General features: G+C 35.3%; 1 protein-coding gene across 3 annotated transcripts in view; it reads left to right on the forward strand.

Moving 5' to 3' along the window:
• POLN (DNA polymerase nu) overlaps positions 1-16,025 on the forward strand; it is an 80,656-nt gene extending 64,631 nt beyond the window's left edge. Inside the window, exons 22-24 of one of the 3 annotated variants that reach the window (XM_048941957.1) lie at positions 5,785-5,852; positions 12,745-12,806; positions 15,093-16,025. In XM_048941957.1, the coding sequence (XP_048797914.1) occupies positions 5,785-5,852; positions 12,745-12,806; positions 15,093-15,161 (199 nt within the window). In that variant the 3' untranslated portion in view covers positions 15,162-16,025. The remainder of the gene's footprint in view (positions 1-5,784; positions 5,853-12,744; positions 12,807-15,092) is intronic. The other 2 variants (XM_048941955.1, XM_048941956.1) reach the window with 2 other exon arrangements.
• The last annotated feature ends 3,469 nt before the right edge of the window (positions 16,026-19,494 follow it).

Raw genomic sequence — 19,494 nt, forward strand, 5'->3', positions numbered from 1 at the left:
TTCTTATCTGTTTATCGTTCCTATAACACTAGATCCTAGTGCCTCAAACACACAGCTTTACTTCTCAGTGTGTCCAGAGCCTGGGTAAAACGACAGATTCAGTGACAGGCCAGATACAAACAAATGATTTGAAAAGTATGAGCCACAAAAAAAAAAAAGAGGAAAAGGTACAAACCTATTTTCTTGATCCCAACTGCTCTTCTTTAGCAGTGGATATTGAAGCTTTTCAAAGTTTTCCTTAATGAACAAATGCTTCAATCGGCATAATGATTTTTTTGAGCTGATGAACTAAAAATGCAGCTTGCTTCCACACATATCACTAAACTAGTAAGAGAGAACACTTACTGTCCCAGGAACAAGCTCTGTGTTATGTGACCTGGAATTTTTTCCGATACAAATCATATGGTAAAACTCAAATAGCTCATTTCCTGGAATTGGTTTTAATTTAGTTACAGAGAAGAAATAAGAGACATATTATAAGGTGTACAGGGATTCCAGCACTAGTACTTTATTAACTGGTTATACTTTCATACAAAAGATTCAAACAAAAGGGCATAGCAATAAAAGATTTTCCTGACTATATCATAGTGAGCTTCATTCTGTGAGCTACTTAATGCTGCTGCTGTGTAGAATGGTTTTCTTTAGCTCTGAGTACACAGTTGTTGTCCCTCCACTTATTTTTTAAGGAATTAAAGAATTAATTTTACCCATGTTTCTTCTGTAGGAGTTATCCAAGATTTCCAACTAAATACTTACTGGTCTTGTTCTCTGCCCCATTATTACCTTGTATGTTCTGCTCTGAATATTAATTCCTGCAAGAGAATCATCCTTAGCCTAGTACCGGAGAAGCAGAATCACAGGGAAAAGATAGAAGTTTTTAATTATGCTTGAGGAGAATGAGGTTTTTGTTTCCCAGACATATGCTTTTGTTTCAGTAGCAGAAGGAAACATCCTACATCATGTGGTTGTTGTAGAAATTATTGCGAGCTCCCCATAGCTGCTGTCCCCATCCAGTACGTAGCTCTTCGCTTCCCAAGTGGCTGTTTTGTATTTCTAGTTGTGCTGTGACCTAGCAAATTCATTGCTTTCCTCAATATTTCACAGAAGTACCTTGCATGTATGCACAAGATGGTGAGCAATTACCTGAACATCTTATGCAGAGTGAGCCAGAAAAAGTAAAAATGATTTATTCTTTATAGAAAAAGCTAACTATATTTAATATGCTTAAATATCATAGGTAAAAAGGACATTTATGATGCAGCAGACACTTAAATGTACCTTTTTTGTGGGTCATTAAACGCAATATTTGTACTTCTATCATAATACTTCTAGCTTATAAAAACCTTTTGTAGGTCACCTTTTTGATAGGTATGTTTTGAAACACTTTGGTACACGTGAAAATTCTATTCTCTTAATTAACCATCTGTTCAGCTTCCTGCTGATGTAACTGCTGAGAAATTTCACAAGTTAGCTGAATTTTTGTAGTCAAAATGTTAGAATGTCAACATGTCTTGGTCTTCAGTAGGAAAATACTGAAAGAGAAGTAATATAAAGTAACTTCAAGTAACACCTATGCAAGCATGATATATTTTGAGCTACATCTTTTATATTACTACGTTAGAAATCCTCATATATGCAGCTTCATGAGAAACTTGAAAAGTCTGCAAAATGTCACAAAATTATCTCAACTTGTTCCTTATCTACATGACAATTTAATAGGAATTCTTTCCAGTTAAACCCATGTATATTTATGGGGAAACTGTGCAGCTATTAAATAGTGAGTAGTATTTGTAGTATATAAAAAAATAAAAAATATTTAGTGCAGAGGACACAGAGATTTAAAGAATTGAATCCAGCATTTATCTGGTCCGTTATCACTGAGTGTGGCCAGTAGCAGGTGCTTCAGAAGGAAGGTGCAAGATTTGTTACTAGGAATAATCTATCTGCAAATTCTCATCTTTCTGTGATTGTGGGGGATGCCTATAGTCTGAAATAAAAGATTTAAAAGTGTTCTCCCAAAGTCATTGGATTTCGTCAATCTAAACGTTCTTGAAAACGTGGAAGTGTTTATTACATAAGCGGCCTTTTTATCTTTCTTTTCTTTTTAGTCTTTTAAACATTTTTTTCTAACCACATTTTTTGTTCTCTTTTGAGTTACTTTTTAATTAAATAAGACCTTTAACCATGTAGTAATGACTATTTTATAGTCTTCCATTATGCAGTTAGGAATTTCAAATTCAAAAGGAAAAAATGCAATTTTATGACTTGAATGATTATTTTATTTATTAAAAAGGACAGAATGAAAGACAAAGCTAGTAATCTATGGAAAATAGAATCTGATACTGCTGTTTCAGAAGATGGTATGAAGTTCAATGCTCAGGGAAATAGTGTTTTATAAGAAAACTCTGGCTAGAAAAGGGCTGATTCTTTTGAAGTATTTCTACACTTACGTGGTGCTGCTAAGTGATCATTAATGCCATTTCTGAAGTAGTGTGTTTTTAGGAACTTTGAACATTTAGCTTTTTACATTTTTACTCTACCTATATAAAATCTTAATTATTACCATTGTATTATGTTCTTAAGTAAAGCTTTATGGAACTTCGTAAAAATTTAGCTAGATTTTTGCTGAGACAAAAAGCTATGATAAATTTCAAATAAATTCTCTTTTTTGTCCCTTCTTCAAAGAAAATTCTTTGGTTTTAGGAAATCTGTTCTTCAGTTACAAATGGGGGATCCCCAGTTGATCCCCAAACTAACATAACTGTGTTGGGTTTTAAGTGGTCTGGAAGTGGCTTGTGATGGGTCCAGGTTGCCTGCTTCCAAATTATGGAGTAAATTAACCTACAGTTAGTCTGTAGGAATTCATTGGTTCATTATTTTTTTGTATTATCTTCATTTAGACCAGCCTGGAAAGCTGGACAATATTATGTTTTGAATTTGTTGTTAGCAGCAGAAAGGATTCTCCTCGTAATACAAAAATGTGTAACAAAATTGTACACAGGACTATTCTGTGTCTGATTTTAGGTAGGGCATGGTAGCCCTACAAAGTCAGTGTTTAGAGATGGAGTTTTCCAGATGTTGGTTCAGAACAAGTGAGAGCCTACCTTAGTCCTTTGACCATAGAATGAGCATTAATACAATTAGTTTGAGCATATCTTGACCTGAAACAGAGCATCTAACTGTTAGAAAACACCTTCCAAGGAAGACTGCTAGGAAAATCATGTCTTTTTTTTTTTTTTACCACTGACATCTTCTACAGAATATTCCTACAGTAGCATCTGCAGCATGTCACACCACAGAAGTCTTGTTTGCAGTTTGGAGAAAATGTTTCCTTTAATGGCGAAGAAATACAATTGCTCACAGGTGATATAAGAGCTGTTCTGCTGAATTCAGTTCAGTAGCACACTCATTTCTAGACAACAGATTTTAGGTAGTCCTGGAAAAACTTGCCTCTTTAGAGAGGTCCAGATCTGGAATATATTGCCTTGCAGTAACTAACAAAATCCTCATCTATTCTTATATTAGAAAAAAATCTGACATGATATTATGAAAAAATAAACATTAAGGAGGCCTCATCAGTAGAAGCTTATGAAAAAAATCTCTTGATAGTTGCTTGTTTTGTCATATATCAGATCAATTATATGGTCGTAATATAGTAATGATAACTATGTGGATCCACTGAAGATCCAAGTTTAGTGTAATCCAGTTTACTTCACATTTTAACAAGCAATAATGGGAGGAGCTTTCTATTTCAGTATTCCTTCAAAGTGGCGACCACTTTATTAAGCTGTTAAACAGGAGTGTAAGTTTTGAAAAAACTTTTTACTTAAGCTATATGAAAGATGTCTGTAATATTGGAATAGTAAAAGGTGTGAATTTTGAATGGAAATATTACTATGATTTTTCATTCATCTGTACTGAAGTCAAATAGGATAATGTCACTGCTTTAAGAAACCCAAAACCAATTTTAGCTCTAGCATGGAGATGAGGTGATCTGTTAATCCGGTGCTGAGTGTTTTTGAAAATCTTCTTCCTCCATTTCTAAAATCTGACAAATCGATGATAAAATATTTGATCTATATTGTAAATTCTTCAAAGAAAGGACAGTTCCTTACTAAATATTTAGAAAATTGGGCTCTAATTCTGACTGACGCCATGAGTCACTACTCTGATACAAACAATAACTGGTCTGTCACATTTTTATTTCACTGGCTTCATCAATGCATTCATTTTCACTTATTCCATTGATTCAAAGTATATTTGGAGTTTTTAACATTCACAGTTCTTTCTGATATATATCTTTTTATATGTCACTCCAATGATTATGAAGAATCTCTTGCTTTACTTAATTTACTTACATTGGAAATCATAGCTTTTCATGTAAACTCTATTCTCTTGCTATGGATGATCCTGGCTTTTTCATCTGTTTCTTATTGTATCCCGTGTCCCAGTTTCCTATTAGAAATATGTTAATCTGTTTCACTCTGCTTTTGACTGAGGTGTAAGTGACTAATAATTGAAGACCTATTATTAGAGCTCACCACACTGGTACTCAATGTCACATTGTAATTTAAAGCAGTGTGAAACTATCTTAGGATATTTTCCTGAAAGATGTGAAAGTTATAACTTCTAACCATACCATATTTCAGCCATTTCTAAAGAATGAATAACTGCTAGGTATTAAAAAAGTCTATAGCATTTAATTTAAATGTTATATATGAAATGCAAAGAAATTCATAAATAGATGTTACAGTTTCATGACTTAGACTGCCAGCTGTAAGTATTAAAGAAGTAATGAAATAAACCTAATAGGAGTGCAGCTTAATCAGTTGTGCAATATTTTTCCTTTCTAGGTAAGAACTGCATGAAAGATTATACGTGCTAGACTATATCTATTCTTCCTCAGATGTGATTCAGTCAAACACATATATTGTTTCCACTGTGATCTTATTGTTGCACGCAGACCAATAATTTAGGATTTATGCCAGTATGCGCTGAACAATTAAGACACAATCCATATGCAGGAGGCCTATTGATGTAGAACTAATATTGACAAAGAAAAAAACAAAGCATCAGTAGAACTTTATTACAAAACAGCTCTAACTGAAGAGCTCAGGTGCATGTTGTTGCATGGGTTTTAAGATGTTGCTGCCATCAGTTGTACATTCTGTTCTTACGAAGACAACTGTCCTGGTAACAGAGGCAACAAATCAGGTTGAGTATCTGAACCTGCATTTTTGTTCTTCAACCCACAGAATGAGGAGCCTTAATTTGCTTTTAAGTGAAAGGAGTATTTCCTGAGAAAGACTCCAGTCACTGACCAATCCTAGACTAGGAGTTACTATTGCATACCAATGAGCCAAGTCCTCTTGCTATTGACCTAATTTGTATTACTACAACAGCATATTTGCAACCCCATTTATTACAGCTCAGTTTGAGGAAAACAAGCTATATTAACAAAGCAAAACCTGTCTCTCTAATTTCTTGCAGTTTTTCTGCAATTTACAACAGTTTTAAATAGTACCTGTCACATCATCAAATCCCTGACAGGCATTTACAAGTTAGCTAGCAGTTTCAATTTGAGACCATGGCCTTTATGCTTTCAGAATATGTCGAATGGCAGTCCTTTTAACTCCATTGATGAAGTCTTTCACTTTTGTAGGACTTTTCTTAGGACTGTATGCGTGGTTTACATGAAAATTACTTGATACGAGTGAAAAGTACTATTAGAAATTTATTAGAAATTTCATGCATATTCTGTCTGACATCTCTGATTTTTTTCAGATTAATTGCTCAGATTCATGATGAGTTGTTGTTTGAAGTAGAAGATTCCCAAATCCAGGAATTTTCAGGTAAATATAATCTCTTTCTTTCTCCCTCCCCATTTCCCAATAGACTGTCATTTTTTTTGAATAACATAGAATACAGTAGCTCACATAAAAGGATCATCTAGTCCAACTGTCCAGATGATTAAGAATTGATGTAACAGGAAGTTTTGATTCATTGATTCTCATGATTAAGAAAATAAATGCTATGCAGGTTTTTCTGAACGTTTTCCCTCACTGGTTCTTATGTCGATAAAATGTGATATGCTCCTTATCTAGAGTTTGTTAAATTGCTTATTTGTACTTAATTTACTTACCAAGATTTCCTCAGTTAGTACAAGAATCCCACAAGGAATAATATTTTCACCAAAATCTTCAAGGGATGTAGAAGGAAACAAACCAGATTAAGATGAATGCCCTGGAAAATAACTTCCTAAATACATATAGTTGGGTTCTGTTACATAAAGAAGTGTAAAACTCTTAATGTAAGAATGCAAGGTACTGTAATTTTAAGTTAATGTACTGTGTTTTTGTTTTTGTTTACTAATATATTAAGAGAACTTTATGATGGATCTCTCAAAACTGATTGTTAGCAAAAGTTCCTGCCTACACTTTTATCTCTCATTCAGCTTCTTAGAGATGTTATTTCATAAGCTAGTTTGTCCCTACATCTGGTAAAAATTTATCTAGCAAATGACAGCAAAGACAAAGCTGTCAGGTCTTTTCTCCAGTAAGTACTGGAGACATTACTGCAAGTGCTGAATGTTAATTCACGTGTTTAGGTCTAGTCTGAAGTTGAAAAATGACTTTGGCTAAAACAAGTACTGTAAGATCACAAATATTTAAGGCTAACTGATACAAGAAATATATTGCATTATAACCAAATAGGCAGACAAGGGGTGCATCTGAATTAGGATTTAACTTCCAGTCAGGAGTAGGAGTATGAAGCAGATCTCCCTGTTGTCCCCAGTCCATTATGTGAACAGTTTGGTTTATTTGCAGTCTGAGAATAGTTGAACCAGATTCCTATTAGATGAAACTAAATAGGAAGACTCTTTTTTCCCAAACTTTTCCAATTAGTTCAGGAGTTGTTTAACTGAGGTAACAAATTGCATATGCAAGTTTTAAAGAGGAGTGTCAAAAGGATATGGGCTTCTAAATCACTTCAGTGCTTTGAAACCCAGATATGAATTTCATCCCATTACCTCTTCTCCTTGTCTTCTTATTTTTATTTGCTGATATTCTTTAGCTGTTGGCTTCATCTTTCCTTATCGAAAGAGTCTTTTTGTCCATTCAGAAACCTTAAATTATAGAATCTGCTGACTTGCAGAACCCTGCCTGAGCATTAATGACCCAGAGAGAAATCTCAGTTGTACAATCACTAAGCTCAGTAAAGCTAAGGAGCAGTGTGCAATGGATTTAATTGAGTACAGCTCAGTGCTGTATTATTCTGCATTTACTGTGATCCAAGAAAGCACTGGCCTAGTATTCAAAGTATTCAAAGTCATGCTTTTGATCTACTTTTTAAGGAAAGCAACAGCAAACATATGTCTTAGTTTTTGTGGAAAGGATATGAAATCTTAAGGCACTTCTAAGATTTATAAATGAAGAACATAAAGGCAAATCATACTATTTCAATTAAATGATAATGCAGAACACAAGCTTTTTCAGGAGCATTTCCCCTATGGAAGTGTTTTTTGTACTGCTTTATAACAAGAACATGTCTATTTGCTTATGAGACTCTCCTGAGCAGAAGCTGTGTTGCCACAAGTCAATCATACTGCCAGTGCTTTCTCTATGCCTGCTTAGGACTTCATAAGGCCACCATAAGATTTTTTCAGTACTATTCAGTATTATTATGTCCAACTGATGATCTTGAATCTTTTTAATTCTATAAGCAAGCAGCAAGCAAGCAAGCAAGAAGATATTCTTTTTTTCTAACCTCATTTTTTTGCACAAAATACTACATGTAAGTTTACCAGCTCTTACCTGTACGTTGGAGGATACTTTCCCCAGACAGATTCTACTACTCACAGTTGCATAGCATGCATACTGCTCACTCTGGACAGGTCAAAATGCCATCTGTTTATAATGAGTGTCCAAACCTTGACATACATTGAAATACAGTAAAGCACTGAGTTAGCTTGTTTTCAAAATAGTTATGGTATATTATCTAACTCAATTCTCTATTTAGGGCAAGAAAAAGTATATCAGAAATATATCAGAAAGATATACATATTTTTAATAATCTTCACTTTCTATTGGAGGATGCCTGGAAAGACGAATTCTAAACATTTGGTAGAAATTTGCTTTTGACAGAAGACTGTCACCTTTACCATCAATAATATGCCTGATTTCTAGGCAGCTTGTCTGTCTGGCATCCTCACCTCCTGAGCTTTCAAGCAACCCAAGAAGCAGAAAAGGAGATGGTATTTTGGGAACAGCAAAAAATGTGTTCTTGCATCTGAGAGGGCTCGGCATCTCCAAGATCTGAAATCTATGCAATCAGGTACATAGACTGTGCCCAAATCAGACAGTGAGTCTTCATAGGAATTGCAGAAAAGTGTTCAGGAATTGAAGAACCCACTTTTTCATTTTGTGGTGATGTATCAATTGCAGCCTGTCTTATATTTGGCACATATTAATTACACCCTTTTATTTTTTTCTTCTCATACTTTACCGGGTATAAAAAAAATTCAACTCAAATACTTAAAATGTAAGAATGCCAAAAGACCAAGTCTGAGAAAAAAAATAAACTAAGGCTATTTATTTTTATACTAAGATCAGTTAAGATTACTGTTATGTAGAAACAAAAGCTTAAAAAAAAATCTGTCAGCAGAAAATTGTGGTTCTTTGAATTTCCGTGAAGTTTCCTTTTATTCTACTACAGTTTCCAAATTAATGAGTGTTGAGGCAGCTGCATAAAAAAGCGTGCATCTTCAAAAGGTGATTCAAGTAACAGAACAGAAGAATGCGCTAGTCACTGCAGGGTAGTGGCATTTTGTGTTCTCTGAGCTGCCTTCTTCTAACTGGAGGACACTGATACTTAAGACAGAGATGCCTCCAGATAGCCTTTAATCTGTAAAAATCCTTATTCCTCAGATCATGTGTCTAATCAGCTTCGGCTTGTTTCTGGAGTCATAATTTCATAGGTGAATGAGCTTGAAAAATGTCTTCAGTTTGATAGGGACAAACAAGCTTTTGTTCCACACCATTGCCTTTTCTTTGCTCCTATTCACAACTCTTTGAATAAGCACATTTATTCCAGCCAGTATCAAGAAAATCTAATATGGGTTACAATTTCAGCTCATCTATGATGCCTTTACTTTGCTGTCATCAATTCCGGGGGACTAAAGATGAAATATGTAATTTTTTTAACATGACATACAAAACATTCCAGAATGAGCATAATCAACAAATCTCATAATTGCTGACTGTGGGTTTTGAGAGGGAAGTTGCAAAGGCTGGGAGAACAGCATTTAACAGATGCTACTGCAGTATATGGCTGACTGCAAAGGAACATTTTAAAATTAATAATTAATGTGCCCTAGATAGACCAGAGGTGCATGACAGAACATGAATAATCGTTCTCCAAAAAGCTTCCAATCTAAATTTTAGAAAAGAAACCAAAAAGAAACCAACAAAAACAACGACAACAACAAAAAGGAATGATAGAGACATAGAGACAGATCTATTTAAACCTTTGTTGTTATTCTGTAATGTATATGAGATAAAGAACATAAGTTTGCCTATGCCTGGACTGTTTATTTTGAGCACTTAAGAGGAGAGTTTTCCAGGAGATTAGAGAGAGGGAGAATCAGACATTATATACATAGGACTAAAGGGGACCTCTCATGCAATTATATACCACCATACCATATGGTCTTTTTTATAAATGATCATCTCCATATGAAAAATTACTCCCACTGGGAGACAGTTCTAAATTTTGGAGAGATAAAATTCTGGAACTTTTGATTTCCAGCCTAAATGTACTTAGCCAGTTTATCTAGTTATTTTCATGCAAAAACTGTCAATTAATTTAAATGCTTTCTTCTTCACAGACTACTGAACAGGAGTGGTAAACTACTTGCTTTTTCTTGATATTTCTATTATTGTTGTATATATATATATATATATATAATATTTTTTAATTTATATATATTATTTTATATATTATATATATTATATATATTATTATATAATATATATTATATTTAATTTTAAATTATATATATATATATATATACATAAATATATATATACAATTTAAAACCTGTTGTAAAATAAATGTAGACAAATCTTCCAAAGATATGATTTCAAAAGGCTGAAATGCAGGCAAAACCTCCTTGGATTGTTTGAAGTGAATGGTTTTACCATGCTACCCTTTAAATTCTGGGAAGAAACAGAGAAGTCAGTTTGACATGAGAAATAAAATAGGGAGTCAAACCAGAAAAGCAAAGAAAAAAGTCAAGCAAACCCACGGAGAGGTTTTTAATGGGTTGTCACGGAGAGTGAGGAACCATTAGGTTCGCTCACTTTGATGTGGCCATTTTAATCTCTGCTTTTTAAAATTAAAAGCAGGTAAGGATCCAGCAGAATTCTGATCATGCCAGATGCCTTAAAGCAAAAACTGTGTGAACCAACAGAGAAAGATTTTGCAATCATCACTGTCACTGTGAAGCCCCTTTTTGGGGATAACAGTTATATGGGAGAAAATGCATCAAATTTAGAGGGGAAATGGATCTAATTCAGTGCACGTGCAGATGCTCACATTTCTCAGCCCATGAATCAGTGGTGCTGACTCATGCTCCCTCTTCTGTTGTCCACTGGAACTCCTTTTGTCTAAAAGACCTGTTCCTCCCATTGTCTTGGTGATCTGTTGCTCTTTATTTATCTAACAGCACTAAAGGCTGAGCGTGCCCTTAGCTTTTTTGTAAGTGCTTTGGTGGAATATTACAGAGCTGAGTGAAGCTGTACAAATGTGGAATCCAGAGGTGATGCTCTCACTAAAGCTTTGTACAGTTGTACCTATAAAAAATTACTTACCCATGGATTGCTTGGCAATCCGCTTAGGCTTCTGAAGGCATGTCACCTTGTCAGTGTCCTGATGTCTGCTGCATTGCTGATCTCCCAGAGCTGGCAGCTTGTTTAAATTCAGACTGGGCTTCTCAAGACAGTCCAACACTCCTTTATTAATAGGCATCTTGACTTGGAATGAATTTTAAGTAGATAATTATTTAGACCAACACTTCCCTATGCTGTCACAATTAGTGTTAGACATGTTTGTTTCTGCACTCCAAACACAATGCTGTCCTCAACAGAACCGCAAGCTACCTCAAATCCAGCATGAAGCAAATATGAGGGCTGCTCCAAAAGTAATGCCTCTTATTTTATGAAGTTGGCCCACATTGTAGAGGTAGATGTTGGTGCTATGACAGCAGAAGCTGAACCTTCCTACCAATATTGTTACATTTTGTTGCCATTTGACAAATGGCAGCAGCAGGGCAATCAGACAAAATGGTATCTGGCCTGGATATGTGTAAGAAGCAAAGGTATGGAATTGAATTTCTCCATGTGGAAAAAATGGCACCCACTGACATTAATCTATGTTTACTGAACGTTTATGGAGACCAAGCAGTGAATGTGAGCATGGTGAAGCAGTGGGTGATGTATTTCAGCAGTGGTGACAGGGACAGTGGGTCACTTTTGTTTGTGCAGGTATTTACAAGAGCATCATGCAGGCTCTTCTTCATCACTAGTGAAAATGCATAGATAATGGTGGTGTCTGTGTTGAAAAGTAGTGTTTTGTAGCTTAGAATTTGTTCTATCAAACAGTCTCATTGTTCTCTTTATCATTTCCATGGAAGCAAATAGGAGGCGTTACTTTCAGAGCGACCTATGTACACAGGTGTTATCACGTGCCAACATATTTCAACATAAGTCTTATTTTTCTCATCTAAGGAACTTCAGCCACTGATCTTATAAGCTTCTGCATTACTTGGACTTCATGGAAAATCTTATGACAGCTCATTAACACGCAAGTGTGAGTGAGCCAGCGTAGTCTAAGCACCCCACTTGTGCTCAGTCAGAAGATAGTTATTTTTTTCATTATTATCATATCAGCCTCAGTGTCACAGATGTGACATAAAACACTGCGTACTATTCTTCAGTGCTGGCATCATTAGAAAAGGTTTTGGCAGCAGCCAGAAAGACAACAACCATATGCTGCTTCTTGGAGTTCTTGTTCCTTCTTTGCACCTAACCTCAGCTGCTAAAGAGCCATGATGTGCATCAAGGAATAACTTCAAAGAATACTTCTCAGTAATCATGTGGTTTTCAGCCTAGTAGTTATCACCACATACTACACAATCTGTTGTATCTCAGTTTCATGAGGCGCACGCTGACATGTAATCAGCTGTCCTGGCAGAGGAGTGGTGGTTACTCAATGACTTCCTCTCTGGGGCTGCCCAGTACTCCTTTTTCACTTTCAGTAGCCAAAAGTTACCTCCTTTTTAAAGCCATTTATCCACTGAAATTTTATTGGAACCATATTTTGTTGCAGCAAAAATCTTTGTCAAACAACACAGTAATTGGTATGACCAAGGATGACAAATCTGGTCCCAAATGATTGATTTGAAATTATTACAGAAGCATTTTTCACATTAATGGTGAGCACAGTGTTGTGACATGGTGGGTTAAGTTACGTAAATCATACTGCAGTTCAATTGGTTTGAAAATCTTGAAAAATTTTATGTTTTTTTTCTTTCTCCTCTTTTTTTTTTTTTTTTTTTTTTTTTAAATAAATGGAGGTATTTTACAACAGAAAGATACCATCCTTTTTTTTTTTTTTTTTTTTTTAATATAATAATTCCATCCTGGAACATAAAGCTGTAGATTTTCAACTTCTTTGTCCTTACAGCACTGGTGAAAAGAACAATGGAATCCCTTCAGCAAACCACAGCCTTGGAAGTGCCACTGAAGGTAGGAACAATTCTGAATTTCCACTGCTATCTCAAAGATATGTAGTTTTCTATGTTGTTGTCATTATATTAAGAATCTAGAAACAACCACTTTGACTTTCACTTCAACAGTTTCACGTTCAGACTTGCAGGTAATAGCTTTTTGGAATTACCATAAGAAATCTAAAGGAAAAATAATTGAAAGAAACTCAACCTCTATTTTGGAAAACGTGACCGTAGTGCACTGTTTGTCTTAGCTCTACAGCACAGTAATTTCAAAACCCATTTCATTTATTGCCATGGAATTTCTGATGAGTGTGGTAGAATGAGAAATAATGCCTTAATAAGCATTCTGAAAAGTGCATTCATAACAATATTGCAAAAGATCTTCAGTAATTTTCATTTAGAAAACTGTGATCTTTTCAGCATTTCTGAGTGGGTGCCTAACATACAAAATCACTCCTTCCAGTTTGAAGTATGGGCCATTTTCTATTTGAACTGCATCTGTAACAGTAGTACTCTGCGGAGTAGATAGCTAAACAGCTACTATCTCCATTTCCATTGTATCTAATTGTAATTCTTACATAATGTACCTATATTTTTCTCTCTACAAGGTTGATGCCCTTTGCTTCTAGTTCACTGCTCAGCTGTTGTTGATAAGGGATTTCTGTCTCTGGAATCCCTAAACTAAGAGAGTAATTAACTGCCCAAGGGTTTGCTTTTACCTGAGAAACTGAATGCTTGGTGTTGCCAGATAACTCATTCTCCAGTATACCTGAATGAGATCTGGGGACAGCAAGATTTTTTCTGTTTATTTCATAAATACTTACAACATACAGGCTTCTATTAACAGGAATAGTTGAAAAAGAAAACTACTAGATAAATTTTAGCTTATATTCTTACCTCCAGGTCTTCTATTTCAGCATTTGTGAAGCTGGCCTTCCCTTGAGATCTTATAGTTACATATTTCTGGCCCCCAGTGGAGACTCATTAAAATAAGTATGGCATTACTAATAATATATAAGGCAAATAGCAACACTGCAGTCCTTCCTTGATAGTTCTGGGATTCCCTTTTTCAAGGACACTGTGAAAGACAACTTTGTTCATATTTTGCCTGAGAAAGTCATTGATATGAAATAAAATATGAACAATAGGTTTGTAATAAAGACAGATGTTTGCACACAATAAGAATGCTCACAGTTACACAGCCTAAATACCAGCTTAATGTCACCTATTGCAGACTAACCACTGGCAGAAGTTCATCAAACTACAGCACATAGCATGGCTCCTTTCTTATACTAGAAGTGTCTTAGCACACACTGACAAATGCACCTAGGTTCATTAGCAAATGGATTCTATATGCCACTCCAATGAAAAGAGTGATTCTCTTTTAAATGGCAACTGCATTTTAATAGGCAAAAAAGAAACAGTATTGGACAATAAGTAGTTGTCTGGGGTTTGGATATTTTTATAAGCAGTAGAAGTATTTGGAGATGCATGTTTTCTTACCTTGTCTTGGTCTCCTTTTCCCGAGTGAATTACCATAGAAGTCATGACACATTTTTACTCTTACTGCATATTAGGCTACACACACCATGAAGACACTTCATCTTCCTCTGAAACATCCAAAATGGATCAATGGCAGAGACCACATACAAACCATAAAGTGTAAACAGTTTGATCTTAGTGAAGAATTTGAGACTGATCTTTTTTCAAAGAGTCTGTATTTTTGTTCACGTTATCTTTCTGTACAGTAAATACATATTTTAGGATTAGAGATGTTGAAGATGAAAAGATTTTTGTCAAATGCTCCTGCTTTCCTTCAGCACACTTGCCTCGACTAACTACGTATTATGTGCTCTATTAATATGAATGCTATCTTTTAATATGGAAGAAAGATATCATTAAAGTAGAGCACACGTCATCGTAAATAGGGAGAGATTTCTTCTTCTTTGAGGAAAAGAATTCTTTACCTTTGAAGTAGCTTCTTTTCCAAAATGTAGTCCTTGCTAATGAGGAAGCTTTCATGTCAAAATATCTACTGTACTACACCAGTAACTGCAAAACAAACTGAAAAAGAGCCAAGGCAACAACAAATATACCTCAGGTCTGTGAAAGTGGGTGATTTTTAAAAAAGCAGTATCTTAATCAAAACTGTAATTGCAATAAAGTATTACTAGATGTGAAGAACATTTCACATAGGTAGGTGAGTAATCTAGAGCATTATCCATATCCAAAAGGAAAAGCAAAAATAGTAATCTTGCTGTAAGTGATGTGTTTGTTTTATTTTTTTTGTTGTTGTTGACAGGTTCCCTTGAAAGTGCTTCTTACCACTGGGAAATCATGGGGGTGTATGACAGAATTGCAGGAGATGTAAAACAGTCATCGGGGATGTTATTCAGTACCCGTACACCTCATTGGCCTGTGCTGATTCCTCACTGAATCACTAGGCAACAGCGCTGCTGGATCTTTCATAAGCACCTAATACTCTGCATGTGAATTTTTTTACTTCATTTTGTCTGTAGCCCTAGGCAACAGCAGTGAGATAAAACTGGATTTTACCAGTTCATTGTGTTTCCTTTAGCCAAGGTAACCAGCAGGGAGCTGCTTTTGTTCAGAGCTAAACTGCTACATGCAAGAAATGAAGCAAGACAACATTAACCCTTTGGGAACACGACAAATATATTTGAGTTAAATGCACGTTTTGATTATAATATTTAATATTTGGCGAAGTGCTTTTGTAAAAATACATATAATCTAGAATTAGAAAGACACTATTTGAAGCTGCTTAACTGTTGCATTCAGCTTATTCTGTAATTTGTAAGTAAATGGCAGCTGCTGAATGTCTTTTTTACAAAGACTTAGAAAAGAGTTACTTGTAAGTGAAGAGTTTTCACTTTACTTTGTATTTAGGATTTTAGAGTAAAACAAGTAAATGAAAACTGCATTAAATGTATTAAAAATAGCCAGAATGTTGTCAGTTGTATTAATTTCAAACTCAGATTGTACACTGTAGCTTTAGCATACTTTAGAGGAAGTATTTTAGTTTTCCCTGATTTATTATTTTTATTATTGATATAATACTAAATACAGTTTAGATAAATGTTGAGATTCAGACTTACACTTTAAAGGATTCAAGCTGCTTCTTCAGTGTTTGAATTTGTTATTGATACTTCATTGTTCTGTAGAGTTCATTCTTTAAGTAAATTTGTTTTATAAATATTTACTGTTTGCCAAATTCTGTCTCTGTGATTGTGGAAGATGAAACCATTCTCAGCATCTACTGATCATTTGGAAGTTGAAGTCAAACAAAAAATTTGTATGAGAAGTTCAGTATCTTTCAGCATTAGACCTCAAATGATCAAAGTAATACAATTTAAATTTTAAATGTGTTGAGTTACAGAGATTTTGCAACAGTTTTAATTTGTATCCTTAGACAATTTTGTATTATCCTTAAAGGCATTAACTAATAACTATTGCATATGAGTTGTACATAGCCTGTCAGATGAAGTGAGTTAGTTATTTCTAAAAACTCATTTGCTATAAAATTAGCAGTGGTCATGTAAGCAAAGTTAGAACATTTTACATATTAATCAGGGGCCTCTTTGGGTGGGAGTCAGAGAGATTGATCAGAGAGATGATGATCATTGCTGTGCACCAGGTTTGCCATTTTTGATTTTGCAACTTTCCTTCCTGTTTTTAAATCTCTGAGACAACCACGCAGTAAGGGCACTGCTTTATCAGACATGTGAGCATTTGTTTTGTATAGGCTGGTGCGAGGACAAAAGACAAACTGTTCAAGCTTGGAGGGTTGTTCAAGCCCAGGATCTCAAGACAGTGAAGTTCCTGTACCCACAACTTGTAGGATGTGTACCAGGAACTCAAGATACCATCTAGTACTCCAGATTCACTAGTAAAGAAACAGTGTTTTTTTCCAGTTGTAGGCCATGAGTGAAAGTATATATAAATTTATTGTGGAAGGAAATTAAACCTCTTTGATGTTATACTTGCAATAATCATCAGATTATTCATGTGCTATGAAACATTATAGATACTGGGATGCATTCTTCAATCTTTCTCTTCTCTATGAATAGCCAGATAGTCTTCACTGCTTGGCCTATTCCATTTTGTTAAGTTATCAACTTTTGGGGACTATCAGGTTTTTCAGAACTCACTGAAGTGGACGTCAAAGCTTCTGTCTGGATGAGTTTTTAACTCATGAAATTCCACATACTGAGAAGAGTGCTCACTCTCCAGAGCAATTGCTTTTACTTTGCATTCCATTCTTGCTGCCTTCCATCCTAGACTGCAAAATAGGTTTTAGAAACACTCGTATATTTCAATTTGTGGAATAACAGAATTATTTTTCTCTTTACTGTGGCAATCATTTCCTTGAACAAACTGCTTGAGGTAGGGCAGTGTTTGCTATTACTTTCCCAACAAGCATTGCTAGACAAGGCATCAGTTCTACCTCACTTGTGAACTAATGTATGTATTACTATAAATTCAGAGCAGTACAGTTTTTCCTAAGCCCTTGGTAAGAGACCCTGCAGTATGCCTGAATCCAAAGAGCCGTTATGGAGAAGCAGGGCCAGCCCTGACCACAGGTTTCCTCCCAGATAAATGCAGGTAAAAACATTCTGTATTTGATAATTGCTAGGAATTCCTTTCAGCTGGCACAATAATTTCACACCACTGAATTCAAGAATCTTACTATTACAAATGACCACTTTTTCATGTTATTTTGGTTTGGCACGAAGGGGATTGCAAAACATGAGTAGGCTGGAGCAGGAGCAATCATAAGAGCCCTTTTCAATCTCTAAAACTCTCGGTTTGACCTCTAGAATGATTATCTCTCAAGATCTGTGAAACAGTACTAGGGGAGCAACAAACAGAACATCTGTTTGAAGTGTAGAGAACTCTACATAGGTAGGGCTTAAGAGATATGAGGAAACAGAATATAGAGGAAAAAAAAAAAAAAAGATAGGTGGCTCTCCATAGCTATAGCGAGTGGAAATTTCCCTAACTGATTCTCTGAACAATGTAAGAACCCTGTTTGAGCTGCTTTATATCTTTGGCTTTAGTTCATGTTTGTCACATAGGAGAATGGTGAAGGAATGATACTTGAAAACCCTTTAACTCATTGTCTATGAGAAGTGTAATAGCACAGCTATTTTGCTGGTATTCGCATGGCTGTGGCAGGACCAATATATATCTGTGAGGATTTGAATCTTTATGTCCACATACCACTGTGAAACAGTAACACACTGATCTTTTACGACCATAGTTGATCCAAGATGACCATAGTGAAAACCATAATAGTTAAAGTTCAAGAACTGGTCTCAGATGTTATTTGAGCAAAACATTTACATGTGGGAAGAGAAAACACAGTGCACATTGACATATTTTTTGAAAATGAAAGTAGGTTAAGAAGGTGAATCTGCTGGAGCATCCAGGACATGGTTTATTCTTAGTATTGATTAAGAATAATCCATTAAAAGTAAATTCATTTCCTACGTGGGAGTCTACAGACCTGGTATTTTTAATCTGATCTGAAAATAAGGCCAAGAAATGAGTTGAAAATTGAATTACACCCTCCTGATATATTTCTTCAGTGTCCAAACATATCTCTTCTGTCTTTCCCACTGAAGACTAGACTAATCCCTGAATAACCTGGTCTTGTCCTCATCACTGATCCCACATGGAACAGGAGGTGCAGTGAGAAAACTTGAGCTTGCCCATAATTCTCTGTCACTCTTCAGCTGAATGGCAGTAGTCATATGCATGAAAAGCAAAACAGAATTTCCTTTCAGATATTCTCCTGTACCTCATTAAAGTACACAGAGCTGTACCAGAAGAAGCCCCAGAAATGTCTGGGGATTTCATTCATCCTTCCCACCTGTGTTGTCTCATTCTGTGCCAGCATTTACTATATTTCCTGGCTCACACACTCGCTTCTGGTTGGCATACTTCCTTTTGCTATTAGCAGGTTGTCAGAAACATTCAGAAAGTGAAAAAGAATCTGTTCTCATTTCTACTATTCTGCAGTAGTTTGTAGGTAGAGCATGTCTGGAATTAAAAATAAGTTCCAATTATATACCATCTTTTGCTTTCCTGGGAAAACTTCACAGCCTGATTGACTTATTTCTACTGAAAACAGGTTCTCTTAAGACATCTTAGAAGTACATTTCTACTGGCCATTTTTGTATCTAGTAGCAATTGTTATCAATTATTATTCTCTATAAGCCCAAGCAATCTGTTATCTTGTTTGCTCTCTCCGTCATACAGACGCGTGCTTTGAATCCTGGAGCTCCACATTCTAACCGTACATTTCCAGGTTTTGGTATGTTTATCTGTATCCCATTGAAGACTAATTGCATGGTTAATATATAAGCTCTTTCATCCTTACCTTTTTATAGAATTACAGAATATAACGTTGTTTGAGTTGGAAGGAACTTTTAAAGATCCCTTTTCTATTTTCACTGATAGCTTAATCCATTGCTTACCTGCTAATAATAGTAGAAAAGTTTTTTTTTTTTTTTTTTTTTAATTTAAAGTTACATATCTTTCCACTTCTAACCTTTGTGGCTTTAGCTTACTATGGTCATCCATTTGGAATGGCATTTATGAGACCCCTTTCTGGCTACATTGTTTTTTTAGTGTTGTCATTCATTTCATGATCAGCTTTCCATGGCATCAAGAATTGCCTG

The sequence above is a fragment of the Lagopus muta genome, chromosome 4, assembly GCF_023343835.1.
Source record: "Lagopus muta isolate bLagMut1 chromosome 4, bLagMut1 primary, whole genome shotgun sequence".
In the NCBI taxonomy this organism is placed as follows: domain Eukaryota; kingdom Metazoa; phylum Chordata; class Aves; order Galliformes; family Phasianidae; genus Lagopus; species Lagopus muta.